General features: G+C 41.9%; 1 protein-coding gene across 3 annotated transcripts in view; it reads left to right on the top strand.

Moving 5' to 3' along the window:
- ilkap (integrin-linked kinase-associated serine/threonine phosphatase) overlaps positions 1-15,183 on the top strand; it is a 53,460-nt gene extending 38,277 nt beyond the window's left edge. For all 3 annotated transcript variants that reach the window (XM_034165426.1, XM_034165427.1, XM_034165428.1), the window contains 4 exons: positions 6,770-6,900; positions 7,071-7,190; positions 14,579-14,660; positions 14,935-15,183. In XM_034165426.1, coding sequence (XP_034021317.1) covers positions 6,770-6,900; positions 7,071-7,190; positions 14,579-14,660; positions 14,935-15,075 — 474 coding nt within the window. In that variant the 3' untranslated portion in view covers positions 15,076-15,183. The remainder of the gene's footprint in view (positions 1-6,769; positions 6,901-7,070; positions 7,191-14,578; positions 14,661-14,934) is intronic.
- The last annotated feature ends 2,843 nt before the right edge of the window (positions 15,184-18,026 follow it).

The raw sequence follows: 18,026 nt of genomic DNA on the forward strand, positions 1-18,026 counted from the left end.
CCTTATTTAGGGTCCGCTCCTTATTTAGGGTCTACTCCTTAATTACGGTCTGCCCCTTATTTAGGGTCTGCCCCTTATTTGGGGTCCGCTCCTTATTTGGGGTCTGTTCCTTATTTGGGGTCCGCTCCTTATTTAGGGTCTGTTCCTGGGGTCTCTTCCTTATTTGGGGTCTGTTCCTTATTTACGCTCTGTTCCTTATTTTGGGTATCTGCTCCTTATTTTGGGTATCTGCTCCTTATGTGGGGTCTGCTCCTTATTTGGGGTCTGCTCCTTATTTGGGCCCCGCTCCTTATTTAGGCCCCGCTCCTTATTTGGGCCCCGCTCCTTATTTGGGGGCCGCTCCTTATTTAGGCTCCGCTCCTTATTTAGGGTCCGCTCCTTATTTGGTCTCTGCTCCTTATTTGGTCTCTGCTCCTTATTTGGGGTCAGCTCCTTTTTCAAGATTCAAGATTAGTTTATTTGCCATTTGTACTTAAAAAACCACATAGGAAATGGTTGTGCAAAAAGCTCAGTGCATCACATACAAGAAAACAACATTAGACAGACTTGGAACAAATTACCACATAAAGACACATTGACACTGTGAAATACAAGGTACAGAGATCAAGTTAAAAAGTTAAGATCAAATAAATAAAATAAAATAAAATAAGGTGCTGTCAGGCTTAAAGTGCCACTATTCAGGCTGATCACAGCTTGTGGGAAAAAGCTCCTTGCATAACGAGACATCTTACACCTAATGGAGCGGTACCTTCTTCCAGAGGGAAGAAGCTCAAACATGACTCATTTTTGGGGTCAGCTCCTTATTTAGGGTCTGTTCCTTATTTGGGGTCAGCTCCTTATTTAGGGTCAGCTCCTTATTTAGGGTCAGCTCCTTATTTAGGGTCAGCTCCTTATTTAGGGTCCGCTCCTTATTTAGGGTCTGTTCCTTATTTAGGGCCTGCTTCTTATTTGGGGTCAGCTCCTTATTTAGGGTCCACTCCTTATTTAGGGTCTGCTTCTTATTTGGGGTCTGTTCCTTATTTAGGGTCTGCTCCGTATTTGGGGTCTGGTCCTTATTTGGGGCCTCTTCTCTATATGAGGCCAGGTCCTTATTTAGGGTCTTCTCCTTATTTGGAGTCAGCTCCTTATTTCCGAGCTGTTCCTTATTTGGGGTCCGCTCCTTATTTAGGGTCCGTTCCTTATTTAGGGTCTGTTCCTGGGGTCTCTTCCTTATTTGGGGTCTGTTCTTTATTTATGCTCTGTTCCTTATTTGGGTCTGCTCCTTATTTAGGGTCTGCTCCTTATTTGGGGTCAGCTCCTTATTTATGGTCTGTTCCTTATTTGGAGTCTGCTCCTTATTTATGGTCTGTTCTTTATTTGGGGTCAGCTCCTTATTTACAGTCTGTTCTTTATTTGGGGTCTGTTCCTTATTTACGGCTTGTTTTTTATTTGGGGTCAGCTCCTTATTTAGGGTCTGCTCCTTATTTGGAGTCAGCTCCTTATTTACAGTCTGTTCTTTATTTGGTGTCAGCTCCTTATTTAGGGTCTGTTCCTTATTTGGAGTTTGCTCCTTATTTACAGTCTGTTCTTTATTTGGGGTCAACTCCTTATTTAGGGTCTGTTCCTTATTTGGAGTTTGCTCCTTATTTACGGTCTGTTCCTTGTTTATGGTCTTTTCCTTATTTAGGGTCTGCTCCTTATTTACGGTCTGTTTCCTATTTAGGGTCTGCTCCTGATTTACGGTCTGTTTCTTATTTAGGGTCTTGTTAGGAGAGACGGCATCCATCCCACTTTGGATGGAGTAGCTCTCATTTCTAGAAATCTGGCCAATTTTCTTAAATCCTCCAAACCGTGACTATCCAGGGTTGGGACCAGGAAGCAGAGTTGTAGTCTTACACACCTCTCTGCAGCTTCTCTCCCCCTGCCATCCCCTCATTACCCCATCCCCGTAGAGACGGTGTCTGCTCCCAGACTACCAATAACCAGCAAAAATCTATTTAAGCATAAAAATTCAAAAAGAAAAAATAATATAGCACCTTCAACTGCACCACAGACTAAAACAGTTAAATGTGGTCTATTAAACATTAGGTCTCTCTCTTCTAAGTCCCTGTTGGTAAATGATATAATAATTGATCAACATATTGATTATTCTGCCTAACAGAAACCTGGTTACAGCAGGATGAATATGTTAGTTTAAATGAGTCAACACCCCCGAGTCACACTAACTGTCAGAATGCTCGTAGCACGGGCCGAGGAGGAGGATTAGCAGCAATCTTCCATTCCAGCTTATTAATTAATCAAAAACCCAGACAGAGCTTTAATTCATTTGAAAGCTTGTCTCTTAGTCTTGTCCATCCAAATTGGAAGTCCCAAAAACCAGTTTTATTTGTTATTATCTATCGTCCACCTGGTCATTACTGTGAGTTTCTCTGTGAATTTTCAGACCTTTTGTCTGACTTAGTGCTTAGCTCAGATAAGATAATTATAGTGGGTGATTTTAACATCCACACAGATGCTGAGAATGACAGCCTCAACACTGCATTTAATCTATTATTAGACTCTATTGGCTTTGCTCAAAAAGTAAATGAGTCCACCCACCACTTTAATCATATCTTAGATCTTGTTCTGACTTATGATATGGAAATAGAAGACTTAACAGTATTCCCTGAAAACTCCCTTCTGTCTGATCATTTCTTAATAACATTTACATTTACTCTGATGGACTACCCAGCAGTGGGGAATAAGTTTCATTACACTAGAAGTCTTTCAGAAAGCGCTGTAACTAGGTTTAAGGATATGATTCCTTCTTTATGTTCTCTAATGCCATATACCAACACAGTGCAGAGTAGCTACCTAAACTCTGTAAGTGAGATAGAGTATCTCGTCAATAGTTTTACATCCTCATTGAAGACAACTTTGGATGTTGTAGCTCCTCTGAAAAAGAGAGCTTTAAATCAGAAGTGTCTGACTCCGTGGTATAACTCACAAACTCGTAGCTTAAAGCAGATAACCCGTAAGTTGGAGAGGAAATGGCGTCTCACTAATTTAGAAGATCTTCACTTAGCCTGGAAAAAGAGTCTGTTGCTCTATAAAAAAGCCCTCCGTAAAGCTAGGACATCTTTCTACTCATCACTAATTGAAGAAAATAAGAACAACCCCAGGTTTCTTTTCAGCACTGTAGCCAGGCTGACAAAGAGTCAGAGCTCTATTGAGCTGAGTATTCCATTAACTTTAACTAGTAATGACTTCATGACTTTCTTTGCTAACAAAATTTTAACTATTAGAGAAAAAATTACTCATAACCATCCCAAAGACGTATCGTTATCTTTGGCTGCTTTCAGTGATGCCGGTATTTGGTTAGACTCTTTCTCTCCGATTGTTCTGTCTGAGTTATTTTCATTAGTTACTTCATCCAAACCATCAACATGTCTATTAGACCCCATTCCTACCAGGCTGCTCAAGGAAGCCCTACCATTATTTAATGCTTCGATCTTAAATATGATCAATCTATCTTTGTTAGTTGGCTATGTACCACAGGCTTTTAAGGTGGCAGTAATTAAACCATTACTTAAAAAGCCATCACTTGACCCAGCTATCTTAGCTAATTATAGGCCAATCTCCAACCTTCCTTTTCTCTCAAAAATTCTTGAAAGGGTAGTTGTAAAACAGCTAACTGATCATCTGCAGAGGAATGGTCTATTTGAAGAGTTTCAGTCAGGTTTTAGAATTCATCATAGTACAGAAACAGCATTAGTGAAGGTTACAAATGATCTTCTTATGGCCTCGGACAGTGGACTCATCTCTGTGCTTGTTCTGTTAGACCTCAGTGCTGCTTTTGATACTGTTGACCATAAAATTTTATTACAGAGATTAGAGCATGCCATAGGTATTAAAGACACTGCGCTGCGGTGGTTTGAGTGTGCAATAATTATTTAAACAAAATTAGGCAGGTGCTTAAATTTGGGCACCCCAACAGAAAAAAATACATCAATATTTAGTAGATCCTCTTTTTGCAAAAATAACAGCTTCTAAATGCTTCCTGTAGCTTCCAATGAGAGTCTTGATTCTGGCTGAAGGTATTTTGGACCATTCTTCTTTAAAAAACATCTCAGGTTTGTTGGTTTCCGAGCATGGACAGACCACTTAAAATCACACCACAGATTCTTAATAATATTCAGGTCTGGGGACTGAGATGGTCATTCCAGAATGTTGTACTTGTTCCTCTGCATGAATGCCTTAGTAGATTTTGAGCAGTATTTAGGGTCGTTGTCTTGTTGAAAGATCCAGCCCTGGCACAACTTCAACTTTGTCACCGATTCATGAACATTGTTCTCAAGAATTGCTTGCAAAAGAATTGCTGCTTTTGATACTGTTGACCATAAAATTTTATTACAGAGATTAGAGCATGCCATAGGTATTAAAGGCACTGCGCTGCGGTGGTTTGAATCATATTTGTCTAATAGATTACAATTTGTTCATGTAAATGGGGAATCGTCTTCACAGACTAAAGTTAATTATGGAGTTCCACAAGGTTCTGTGCTAGGACCAATTTTATTCACTTTATACATGCTTCCCTTAGGCAGTATTATTAGATGGTATTGCTTAAATTTTCATTGTTACGCAGATGATACCCAGCTTTATCTATCCATGAAGCCAGAGGACACACACCAATTAGCTAAACTGCAGGATTGTCTTACAGACATAAAGACATGGATGACCTCTAATTCCCTGCTTTTAAACTCAGATAAAACTGAAGTTATTGTACTTGGCCCCACAAATCTTAGAAACATGGTGTCTAACCAGATCCTTACTCTGGATGGCATTACCCTGACCTCTAGTAATACTGTGAGAAATCTTGGAGTCATTTTTGATCAGGATATGTCATTCAAAGCGCATATTAAACAAATATGTAGGACTGCTTTTTTGCATTTACGCAATATCTCTAAAATCAGAAAGGTCTTGTCTCAGAGTGATGCTGAAAAACTAATTCATGCATTTATTTCCTCTAGGCTGGACTATTGTAATTCATTATTATCAGGTTGTCCTAAAAGTTCCCTAAAAAGCCTTCAGTTAATTCAAAATGCTGCAGCTAGAGTACTGACGGGGACTATAAGGAGAGAGCATATCTCACCCATATTGGCCTCTCTTCATTGGCTTCCTGTTAATTCTAGAATAGAATTTAAAATTCTTCTTCTTACTTATAAGGTTTTGAATAATCAGGTCCCTTCTTATCTTAGGGACCTCATAGTACCATATCACCCCAATAGAGCGCTTCGCTCTCAGACTGCAGGCTTACTTGTAGTTCCTAGGGTTTGTAAGAGTAGAATGGGAGGCAGAGCCTTCAGCTTTCAGGCTCCTCTCCTGTGGAACCAGCTCCCAATTCAGATCAGGGAGACAGACACCCTCTCTACTTTTAAGATTAGGCTTAAAACTTTCCTTTTTGCTAAAGTTTATAGTTAGGGCTGGATCAGGTGACCCTGACCCATCCCTTAGTTATGCTGCTATAGACGTAGACTGCTGGGGGGTTCCCATGATGCACTGTTTCTTTCTCTTTTTGCTCTGTATGCACCACTCTGCATTTAATCATTAGTGATCGATCTCTGCTCCCCTCCACAGCATGTCTTTTTCCTGGTTCTCTCCCTCAGCCCCAACCAGTCCCAGCAGAAGACTGCCCCTCCCTGAGCCTGGTTCTGCTGGAGGTTTCTTCCTGTTAAAAGGGAGTTTTTCCTTCCCACTGTAGCCAAGTGCTTGCTCACAGGGGGTCGTTTTGACCGTTGGGGTTTTACATAATTATTGTATGGCCTTGCCTTACAATATAAAGCGCCTTGGGGCAACTGTTTGTTGTGATTTGGCGCTATATAAAAAAATTGATTGATTGATTGATTGATTGGTCTGTTTCTTATTTAGGGTCTGCTTCTTATTTAGGGTCTGTTCCTTATTTATGGTCTGTTTCTTATTTAGGGTCTGCTCCTTATTTACGGTCTGTTCCCTGTTTGGTGTAAATAACCGTAAATAAGGAGCTGACCCCAAATAAAGAACAGACCGTAAATAAGGAGCAGACTCCAAATAATTATTTACGGTCTGTGCTTTATTTGGAGTCAGCTCCTTATTTACGGTCTGTTCTTTATTTGGGGTCAGCTCCTTATTTAGGGTCTGTTCCTTATTCACGATCTGTTTCTTATTTAGGGTCTGCTCCTTATTTACGGTCTGTTCCTTATTTAGAGTCAGCTCCTTATTTACGGTCTGTTCCTTATTTAGGGTCAGGTCCTTATTTGGGATCTGTTCCTTATTTCCTCTTGGTTGAGGTTCATAGTTTGGTTCTTCTTCCAGACTTTGGCTCCACTAACGTCTTGCATTAACCAGTAACTTCTGAGGTCCAGTTGTTTGAAGTGATGATGTTGCTGAAAAATTGCTCCTAACCGTGATCCTGTTTGTCTCTTTGGACTTTCCCGTCACACTGTGTGTTGGTCTGTCCACTGAGTGCTGAGCGACCAGCTGGAGTTAATCCTCACCAACAGGATGTTCAGGCATTGTTCATCTGACTGGGTGGATATATATTTTTGGTCCTGTGTTGATGTCAGAAAGCCTAAAACAAATGATTTTTGTGTGAGTGATGTGCGTCATACAGTTGTTCAAAGCCTGATGGCGTTCATGTCCGTTCGTGTATGGAAATCTCTAATCACAGCTGGATCTGGATCAGTCCGGGGGGCGTTGTGGGCGCGCTCTTCATTAGCTGGGTGCTGTTGGTATTTGTGAAGCCGTGTGGTGATGAGGTGGTCTGTGTGCGTAGGCGGTGCTGTGCCGGGTGGAGCAGAGACCAGGAGGAGAGAGGAGGCCCGTTACTCTGGCTCTGAGTAAGGAGCATAACCCCACCATCTACGAGGAGAGGATGAGGATACAGCGAGCAGGAGGCACTGTCAGGTACCACACAAAGACACACACCAACGTAGAGCAGCAGATCCCAGTCTGTGGACCACAGCAGCAAAAATGAATACCGACACTGAAGAGTCCAGTTCCACCTGACCCAGAGTCAGAGCGGGACCACAGACTGAACAGCTTGGAGTGTGACCTTCTCTGGGTTTGTACTTCAGGGACGGCAGAGTGCTCGGTGTCCTCGAGGTGTCTCGTTCCATTGGAGACGGTCAGTACAAACGCTGTGGAGTCATTTCCACCCCGGACCTGAGGAGGTGTCAGCTCACCGCCACCGACAGGCAAGAACACTGTCAGCAGGACTTTAACTAACACAGTACTGTGATAGCTGACGTCAGTACCACGCAGTACTGCTTTGTTGTTGCAGTACAGCAGTACATTGGTAAACTGGGGTTCAGTTGTTTACAGACCAAACTTAACCTGAGGAGTTAGGCCCCGCATCCATGTGTTCATTTATTTTCACTGTTCTGTCACTTGAAATCAATTACGCTTGACAAAAAACAAAAAAACAAAACTGACATTTAATTATGACTTGGATTTATGGAGCACTTTTCAAAACACCCAAAGTGCTTTACAAGTTGCATTATTCATTCACACATTGGTGGTGCTGAGCGACGACGCAACTCAACTCAACCGTTATTCTAAAGCAGCTTTAAAAGGACAGCAGACAACCAAAGTGCTGTCCAGTGGCCTGCAAAAGTATTCAGCCCACATTTTAATTTATTTATGCCATTTCATATATAAAAAGTAAATCTTAATCTGAAGAAATCTGGCAATCAAACTGATTATTTACAGGTATTATACCAAAGGGGCTGATTACTTATGTAACCCATCAGCTTGGCTTTTATATTTTTAATCAGTTTATATCAAGTTGTAGAGATTTACTTTGAGTTTGAGTTTTAAGGAAGATTCATTCATCTTCTACTGCTTAGTCCAATCAAGGGCTGCGGGGGGCTGGAGCTCATCCCAGCAGTCATAGAGCGCGAGGCGGGGTACACCCAGGACAGGACGCCCACACAAACCCACACAAACACGGGGAGAACATGCAAACTCCACGGGAATTGATCCCACATCCTTCTCACTGTGAGGCAACAGTGCTAACCACTAAGCCACCGTGCTGCCAGTTAATCAGTTTATATCAAGTTGTAGAGATTTACTTTGAGTTTAAGTTTTTAAGGAAGATAATTTTTTAAATTTTTATATTGAGAAGCCTGATTTACTTTTTATATTTGAAATGCCATAAACAAATTAAAATGTGTGAAATACTAAGGGGCTGATTACTTTTGGAGGCCACTGTACATAATTAAGAAATAGGCACCAAGTTACCACCAGTCGTAAATAAATAAATTTAAAAATAACAATAAAATTGCAAGAGGCAATCAAACTAATAAAAGAAAAAGCTAAATAAAGAGTACGTAGTAGGAAATAATTTAATTTGATTTAATTTTTTATTTTATTTACATGGCACCAAATCACAGTAAAGCTGACTGCATCACATATTTAAGGTTTAAAGGCCCGGTCACACGGCACTTAACGAAGGGCAATGAAGCCCAAATGAAACAAGAAATCTGGACTTTTGTTGGCATCGTTTAACCTTCACACAGCTTCATTCCTGCAGCTGGCACTTTTGCTGTTGTTCTTGATGTTTTTTAAGCACTTGCTTTGTTGCAATGTTAGCATTTAGTTCGACTTCTTTCAACCAGCTGAACGTTTTCACACAGTGCACAAGACGGTTTGTGAGTGCTGCTGCGTTTATGTACCATCGGAAATTACAGGGCAGACTCAGCCTGTTTGGATTTTTTTTTTTTGTTGTTGTTTTTTTATGTGGGTGGGGGATCAGCTTCACTGGGCTCAGGCACCTTATGTAAGCCAGAATTAATCTTTTGTGTGGATACAATTAACTATTTTGCCACAAGCAACTGCTGAATTTGAAACAAAAATGTTGTGTAATTCAGTTCTTTCATTCCTTTTGCACTCTTGATTCACAGGCTGTTCAGTGATAAAACTCGTTCATCCACAGTTTCTTGACAATTTGAGACTTTTTTACTTTTTTCTCTTCGTTCAGGAATCGTCATATACCGTGTGACCGGGACATAACCTTACCAACCGCTAGAGCAAGCACACAGGCGACAGCGATAAGGAAAAACTCCCTCTGATATTGAGGAAGAAACCTCAAGCAGACCAGACTCAGAGGGGTAACATTTATGCTTGCGCCATGCTACTTATACACGAGACAAACACAACCTTAATTCTAATGAAGTTGGGACGTTGTGTAAAATGTAAATAAAAACAGAATACAATGATTTGCAAATCCTATTCAACCTATATTCAAATCAAATCAGTTTTATTTATATAGCGCCAAATCACAACAAACAGTTGCCCCAAGGCGCTTTATATTGTAAGGCAAGGCCATACAATAATTACAGAAAAACCCCAACAGTCAAAACGACCCCCTGTGAGCAAGCACTTGGCTACAGTGGGAAGGAAAAACTCCCTTTTAACAGGAAGAAACCTCCAGCAGAACCAGGCTCAGGGAGGGGCAGTCTTCTGCTGGGACTGGTTGGGGCTGAGGGAGAGAACCAGGAAAAAGACATGCTGTGGAGGGGAGCAGAGATCAATCACTAATGATTAAATGCAGAGTGGTGCATACAGAGCAAAAAGAGAAAGAAACACTCAGTGCATCATGGGAACCCCCCAGCAGTCTAAGTCTATAGCAGCATAACTAAGGGATGGTTCAGGGTCACCCGATCCAGCCCTAACTATAAGCTTTAGCAAAAAGGAAAGTTTTAAGCCTAATCTTAAAAGTAGAGTATTCAATTGAATACACCACAAAGACAAGATATTTAATGTTCAAACTGATAAACTTTATTATTTTTGTGTAAATATTTGCTCATTTTGAAATGGATGCCTGCAACACATTTCAAAAAAGCTGGGACAGTGCTATGTTTACCACTGTGTTACATCACCTTTCCTTCTAATAACAATAAGCATTTGGTAACTGAGGACACTGAGTGGCTTGCATTTTCGCTAGCGGTTAGCTTGTGTTAGCTCATTTTTTTTAAATACTTCTGTTAATTTTTTAGTGTAATTGTTGTGAATTTTAGCTTAGTACTTTACTCTTGTGTTAATCTTAGGAGTGGTTTACTTGTAGGAGTTTTTTTTTTTTTACAAGTCTAATACTTCTGCTACTTTTTCAGTGTAACTGCTGTGAATTTTAATTCATCTATTTACATCTGTGTGAATCCCGTGTGAGCCTTAGTGTTTAACTTATCCATTATTTGTTAGCTCGTGCTTGCTTGGTTGTACTCTTGAATTTCTTAAATAAATGAATTAAAATGAGTTCCTTAGTCTGGGTCTCATTAACATAAGATCACTATCCTCAAAATCATTGTTGATTAATGATCTAATTATTGATCATCACATAGATATGATTGGGTTATGTGAAACCTGACTTAAACCTACAGCTGTCCTCCCCTTAAATGATGCCTGCCCACCAGCTTATACATTTAGTCACATCCCCCGTGATGCGAAGCAAGGCGAGGGTGTTGCTCTTATTTATAAATCTAGGTTTATCTTATTAGCTGTTGGGGGTTTATAAATATAACTAATTTGAGCATCTGATTATCCGCTCTGCTCAGGATATCACGCATTGCCAAAGTCAGAAGTATAAAAATCAGCTGTACTACTTTGTCACTGTATATAGGCCTCCTGGCCCATATTCTGAATTCTTAGATGAATTTGGTGCGTTCATCTCTAACTTGTCAACTAGTGCAGATAACATTCTGATCATTGGTGACTTTAACGTTCATATACGAGTAAATAATCCTTCTGATCCCCTCTGCAAATCATTTATGGAAATTGTGGATGCAAATTGGCAATGCATTCGGGACTCGACGCATATTAGTGGAAATACCCTGGATCTGGTTCTCACACCTGGTACTGCTGTCACGAATACTGACATCATGCCTCTTACATTAGCCCCCCCTCCTTAGTTGCCCTGGCTGTGTGTTTGGGGTCATTGTCATGCTGGAAGACCCAGCCATGACCCATCTTCAATGCTCTTACTGAGGGAAGGAGGTTGTTTGCCAAAATCTCGCAATACATGACCCCATCCATCCTCCCTTCAATATGGTGCAGTCGTCCTGTCCTGTCCCCTTTGCAGAAGAGCACCCCCAGAGTATGATGTTTCCACCCCCATGCTTCACGGTTGGGATGGTTTTCTTGAGGTTGTTCTCATCCTCTAAACATGGTAAGTGGAGTTGATTCCAAAAAGCTCTATTCTGGTCTCATCTGACCACATGACCTTCTCCCATGCCTCCTCTGGATCATCCAGATGGTCACTGGTGAACTTCAAACGGGCCTGGACATGTGCTGGCTTGAGCAGGGGGACCTTGCTGCCCTGCAGGATTTTAAACCATGACAGCATCATGTGTTACTAATGTAATCTTTGTGACTGTGGTCCCAGCTCTCTTCAGGTCATTGACCAGGTCCTCCTGTATCTTTCTGAGCTTTCTCAGAATCATCCTTACCCCACAAAGTGAGATCTTGCATGGAATCCCAGACCGAGGGAGATTGACAGTCATCTTGTGTTTCTTCCACTTTCTAATAAATAATCATAACAGTTGTTGTCTTCTACCAAGCTGCTTGCCTGTTGTCCTGTAGTCCATCCCAGCCTTGTGCAGGTCTACAGTTTTGTCCCTGGTGTCCTTAGACAGCTCTTTGGTCTTGGCTATGGTGGACAGGTTGGAGTGTGATTGATTGTGTGAACAGGTGTCTTTTATACAGGTAACAAGTTCAAACAGGTGCAGTTAATACAGGTAAAGAGTGCAGAATAAGAGGGCTTCTTAAAGAAAAAATAACAGGTCTGTGAGACAGAATTCTTGCTGGTTGGTAGGTGTTCAAATACTTATTTGCAGCAGTAACATACAAATAAATTATTAAAAATTATTAAAAAAAATCAATTGTTTTTTTAGATTATGTCTCTCACAGTGGACATGCACCTAAGATGAAAATTTCAGACCCCTCCATGATTTCTAAGTGGGAGAACTTGCAAAATTGCAGGGTGTTCAAATACTTATTTTCCTCACTGTATATCACTACGACGATGCATCAACTCCTCAACTAAGACTGAACTCGAAGCTCGACTGCCTGATGTCTTAGCTTCACTTCTGACAAATACCCAATCAGTAGACAGACTTGTGGATAGTTTAAACTCAGTGCTCAAAACTACTCGACATGATTGTGCCACCTTTATTAAAACCGCGCTCCCCCAAATCACAGTCACCTTGGTTCAGTGATTACCTGTGTGACCTCAAGCATAAGGCAAGAGGTCTAGAACGGAAATGGTGTCGTTCAAAATTAGAAGTATTCCACCTTTGTAGCATGATGCTATCTTAGACTATAAGCATGCATTACTGGCTACAAAGTGGACCTATTACTCTGATTTAATCAACAAAACAAGCATTTTTTTTCAATTTCAATTTATTTTCATCTATATAGCACCAAATCACAGTTGCCTCAAGGCGCCTGCCTGCAGTCCAGACCTTTTGCCCATTGAAAATGTGTGCCACATTATGAAGTGCAAAATATGACAACGGAGACCCGGACTGTTGAACAACTGAAGTCGTACATCAAGCAAGAATGGGAAAGAATTCCACCTACAGATCTTCAACAATTTCAGTTTCAATTTATTTTCATTTACAAGGTCTATTAGATAATAAACCGACCCTTTTATTTTTTTTTTAACTATATGGATTTGAATGACGTGCGATTACACCAATCATGCTTGAACCCTCGTGCGCATGCGTGAGTTTTTTCACGGGTGTCGGTGACGTCATTTCCCTGTGGGCAGGCCTTGAGTGAGATGTGGTCCCGCCCTCTCAGCTGAATTCCTTTGTTTCACACGCTGCTCGAGACGGCGCGCGTTGCTTTATCAAAATTTTTTCTGGACCTGTGAGGAATATCCGAGTGGATACTATTCGAGAATTTAAGCTGGTTTTCGGTGAAAAGTTTAATGGCTGATGAGAGATTATGGGGTGTTTCTGTCGGTGTAAGGACTTCCCACAGAGCGGGACGTCGTGCAGTGCTTCCAGGCGCCGTCGTCGGCCTGTTTCTGTGTGCGCCGCGACAGGAAAAACACCTCCGTGTTGAAAACCATTTGTAAAATTCAGGCGGCTTTTGATGGCTTTTAACAAGTGAGTAACTGAGAAATTGTTTAACAGCTTGGGCATGTTCCAACTTGCCCGTTAAGGTTTCCAACGGAGGTGTTTTTCCTGTCGCAACCCCAGCGGTCGGGTCCGGCCCGACATGCGACTCTGCCCGCACGTTCTTTCATTACAAAATGTCTGTTAACAATGGAATGTCCGAATAAACTCCTCATACCGACTTCTTCTGAAAGTTCTCTGACGACTTACTGCGTCAACAGAGCCTGAAATGTGGAAGTTTTCAACTTGAAACGGCAAGACGCTGCCGCCTCGAAGCGCAGATCACCGTCAGGCGTCGTGGACCGTCCTTAAAGCGACACTACCAGACCAAAATCTCTCATCAACCGTTAAAATTTTTACCGAAAACCAGCTGAATTTATCGAATGGTGTCCACTCAGTTGTGCCTTACAGTTTTGAAAAAATTCTGATCAAACAAAGCAGCAGTCTCTGAGCCATTCCTAAACAATGAAAAAAATCGACGAGAGGGTGGACGACTCCTCACTCAAAGACTGCCCACAGGCGAATGACGTAACCGACAGGCGTGAAAAAACTCTTACATGCCCACGAGGGTTCAAACATGTCTGATGTAATCACACGTGATTCAAATCCATATGGTTTTTGAAAAAAATAATAAGGTCAGATACTTTTCTAACAGACCTCGTATATTGCGCCAAATCACAACAGAGTTGCGTCAAGGTGCTTCACACAACTAAGGTCTAACCCCAGAGCAAGAACACAGGTGACAGTGGTAAGGAAAAACTCCCTCTGAGGAAGAAACCTCAAGCAGACCAGACTCAAAGGGGTGACCCTCTGCTTGGGCCATGATACAGACACAAATTACAGAACAATTCACAAAACAAATATACAGTAAATGCTGTTGGTGCACAGGACAGGAGGGTCTCCAGCACAAATACAACTCCCATCTCTGGATGGAGCTGCACCTTAAACAGAGAGAAAAAAACAGAATCAGGCATCAGAAAGACAAAAAATACTGTATAATTTGTCAACATTAACAAGAAAAACAAGAAATACTAAGGTGATCGCCGGCCACTAGCCCTAAGCTTCACTAAAAGAACCAGAATTTAGATAAAGTTGAGGCCGCGGCCCGCTGCGTTTACTAATAAAATGAATTAAAAGAGTAAAAAGCATAAAACTGTACCAGTATGCTGCCATATGAAAGGGAAAATAAGTGCGTCTTAAGTCTGGACTTGAAGGTCTCCACAGAATCTGACTGTTTAGTTGACACAGGGAGATCATGTCTTGAACTTTGTTCTGGATCCTGTTACTGATCTGGACCTGGTAGACAGACGCTTGGGGCTTTCAGGGGGTTGATTGTGTTTCCCTGGCTGTTGTATGCCTTCTGAGGGCTGCTTTGTTAAAGTTCTGCTGAGTTTTTGTAATTATCCAGACTTGGAGGATCCAGGTCCAGCTGTGGTCACTCAGGAGTAACAGTGTTGTCTTTGCAGGTTCATCATCTTGGCCTGTGATGGCTTGTTTAAGGTCTTCTCTGCTGAAGAAGCTGTGAAATTTGTCCTGGGCGTCCTGCAGGTGTGTGTGTCCTCTCAAGCAGACGCGGAGCTTTTCTCTGCTTTGACAGATCCAGATCATTTTTAGACCCATCCACAGACTGTAAGGTCCAGATAGAACCACTTTATCACAGCGTGTATCTGAAGCAGGACAACTTCGAATGACTCATTAAACAAAGAATCTGATGATTCAATTATCAACATATTGAGTTTGTTCCTTCTGCAATATTGCCAGTGTCCACTTTGCTGACTGTCTCTGATTGTCTGTCTGTCTGTCTGTCTCTGCCTGTGTCCAGGAAGGGGACACTGAAAAGAAGGAGGGGCTAACTGAAGAGGAAGTACGTTTTGAAGCTGCTTCCCAGCGGCTGGCCAATGAGGCAGTGAGGCGGGGCTGTGCTGATAACGTCACTGTCATCCTGCTTTCTATTGACTTCTAATCATCAACATTATTGACCCCTGATCACGCACATGTCCACATTTTCTGTTTGACCTGATAGTTCTCATTTTTACTGATCTCCAATAAAATCTTCTACTTTCAGCTGTAACAGGAATTTACTGATCAGTTGGTTCTGTGGTGCCGCCTCTCCATCCTGTCACACAGTCAGAGAGCCACCGTGCCTACGATCACCGTTAACGCTGGCACATTTTATGTTCCTCACAAAACCACGCAGGCAGACAACCGGTCCATCTCCACCTCACCACACTCGCCATCTGACTGCTGCAGCCATACCTAATGTGGGCGTGTCTTTGTCTGGGCAATACGTGGGTGTGTCTTTGTCCTGGTAATAAGTGAGTGTGTCTTACTGCAGTCCAGCATTAGGGCTCTCCAGTTGGTTCAAAAAGCTGCTGCCAGACTTTTGACAGAAAACAGAAAGTTTGACCACATTACACCCATTTTAGCATCTCTTCACTGGCTTCCTGTCCCAGTGAGATCAGATTTTAAGGTTCTGCTACTAACCTATAAAATTATTCATAGACTGGCACCTCCCTACCTAACTGACCTAATTAAACCTTACGTACCGGCCCAGGTGAATAAGAAGTCTGCGGGTCACAGAGCTTTCTCTTATCGTGTCCCTGTTCTGTGGAATGATCTCCCTGCATCAATAAAACAGTTTCTGTGGAGACTTTCAAGTCCAGACTTAAGACGCACTTATTTTCCCTTTCATATGGCAGCATACTGGTACAGTTTTGTTTTACACTTTTTACTCTTTTAATTCATTTTATTAGTAAACGCAGTGTGCCGCTGCCTCAACTTTATCTAAATTCTGGGTCTTTTAGTGAAGTTTAGGGCTAGTGGCCGGCGATCACCTTAGTATTTCCTGTTTTTCTTGTTGATTAATGCTGACAAATTATACAGTATTTCTTGTCTTTCTGATGCCTGATTCTGTTTTTTTCTCTCTGTTTAAGGTGCAGCTCCATCCAGAGATGGGTGTGGTATTTGTGCTGGAGACCCTCCTGTCCTGTGCACCAACAACATTTCCTGTATATTTGTTTTGTGAATTGTTCTGTAATTTGTGTCTGTATCATGACCTAAGCAGAGGGTCACCTCTTTGAGTCTGGTCTGCTTGAGGTTTCTTCCTCAGAGGGAGTTTTTCTTTACCACTGTTGCTCTGGGGGTTAGTAAGGTTAGACTTTACTTGTGCGAAGCGCCTTGAGGAAACTCTGTTGTGATTTGGCGCTATATAAATGAAAATAAATTGAATTAGAAAAATCCACATCTGTGATGGGACATGAGGAAGAAGGTGACTGGTGGTTTTTCCTGCTATGTGAAAATATACTGTGCCTGCTGCAAGGCTAGCATTAGCTCCATCGATTAGCAGAGTGTCGGCCTAGCGTTAGCTGCATCGATTAGCAGCGTGTCGGCCTAACGTTAGCTCCATCGATTAGCAGAGTGTCGGCCTAACGTTAGCTGCATCGATTAGCAGCGTGTCGGCCTAACGTTAGCTCCATCGATTAGCAGAGTGTCGGCCTAACGTTAGCTGCATCGATTAGCAGCGTGTCGGCCTAACGCTAGCTCCATCGATTAGCAGCGTGTCGGCCTAACGTTAGCTCCATCGATTAGCAGAGTGTCGGCCTAACGTTAGCTGCATCGATTAGCAGCGTGTCGGCCTAACGCTAGCTCCATCGATTAGCAGCGTGTCGGCCTAACGTTAGCTCCATCGATTAGCAGAGTGTCGGCCTAACGTTAGCTGCATCGATTAGCAGCGTGTCGGCCTAACGTTAGCTGCATCGATTAGCAGCGTGTCGGCCTAATGTTAGCTGCATCGATTAGCAGAGTGTCGGCCTAACGTTAGCTCCATCGATTAGCAGAGTGCTGGCCTAACGTTAGCTGCATCCGTAAAAAAAAAAAAAAATGGCTGAATTTGTTAGCTGAGTGTCGGGCTAATGTTAGCTGCATCCATTAGCTGAGTGTTGGGGTAATGTTAGCTGCATCCATTAGCTGAGTGTTGGGGTAATGTTAGCTGCATCCATTAGCTGAGTGTTGGGGTAATGTTAGCTGCATCCATTAGCTGAGTGTTGGGGTAATGTTAGCTGCATCCATTAGCTGAGTGTTGGGGTAATGTTAGCTGCATCCATTAGCTGAGTGTTGGGGTAATGTTAGCTGCATCCATTAGCTGAGTGTTGGGGTAATGTTAGCTGCATCCTTTTAAAAAAAAAATGGCTGAATTTGTACGCGGAGTGTCGGGCTGACGTTAACTGCATCCATAAAAAAAAGAAAATAGCTGCATCCATTAAGACTGTTGTCCTAACGTTAGCTACATCCATTAAAAAAAAATAGCTGCATCCGTTAGCCGAGTGTCAGGCTAACATTAGCTACATCCGTAAAAAAAAACCCCAAAAAGCTGCATTTGATAGCCGAGTGTCGGGCTAACATTAGCTGCATCCGTTAAAAAAAAAAAAAAAAAAAAAATAGCTGCATTCATTAGCCAAGTGTCTGGCTAATGTTAACTACATCCATAAAAAAAAAAAAAAAAAAAAAAGCTGCATCCGTTAGCCGAGTGTCGGGCTAACGTTACCTACATCCATTAAAAAAAAAAAAAAAAAGCTGCATCCGTTAGCCGAGTGTCGGGCTAACGTTACCTACATCCATTAAAAAAAAAAAAAAAAAAGCTGCATCCGTTAGCCGAGTGTCGGGCTAACGTTACCTACATCCATTAAAAAAAAAAAAAAAAAAGCTGCATCCGTTAGCCGAGTGTCGGGCTAACGTTACCTACATCCATTAAAAAAAAAAAAAAAAAAGCTGCATCCGTTAGCCGAGTGTCGGGCTAACGTTACCTACATCCATTAAAAAAAAAAAAAAAAAAAGCTGCATCCGTTAGCCGAGTGTCGGGCTAACGTTACCTACATCCATTAAAAAAAAAAAAAAAAAAGCTGCATCCGTTAGCCG

The sequence above is a fragment of the Thalassophryne amazonica genome, unplaced genomic scaffold, assembly GCF_902500255.1.
Source record: "Thalassophryne amazonica unplaced genomic scaffold, fThaAma1.1, whole genome shotgun sequence".
NCBI classification, from domain to species: domain Eukaryota; kingdom Metazoa; phylum Chordata; class Actinopteri; order Batrachoidiformes; family Batrachoididae; genus Thalassophryne; species Thalassophryne amazonica.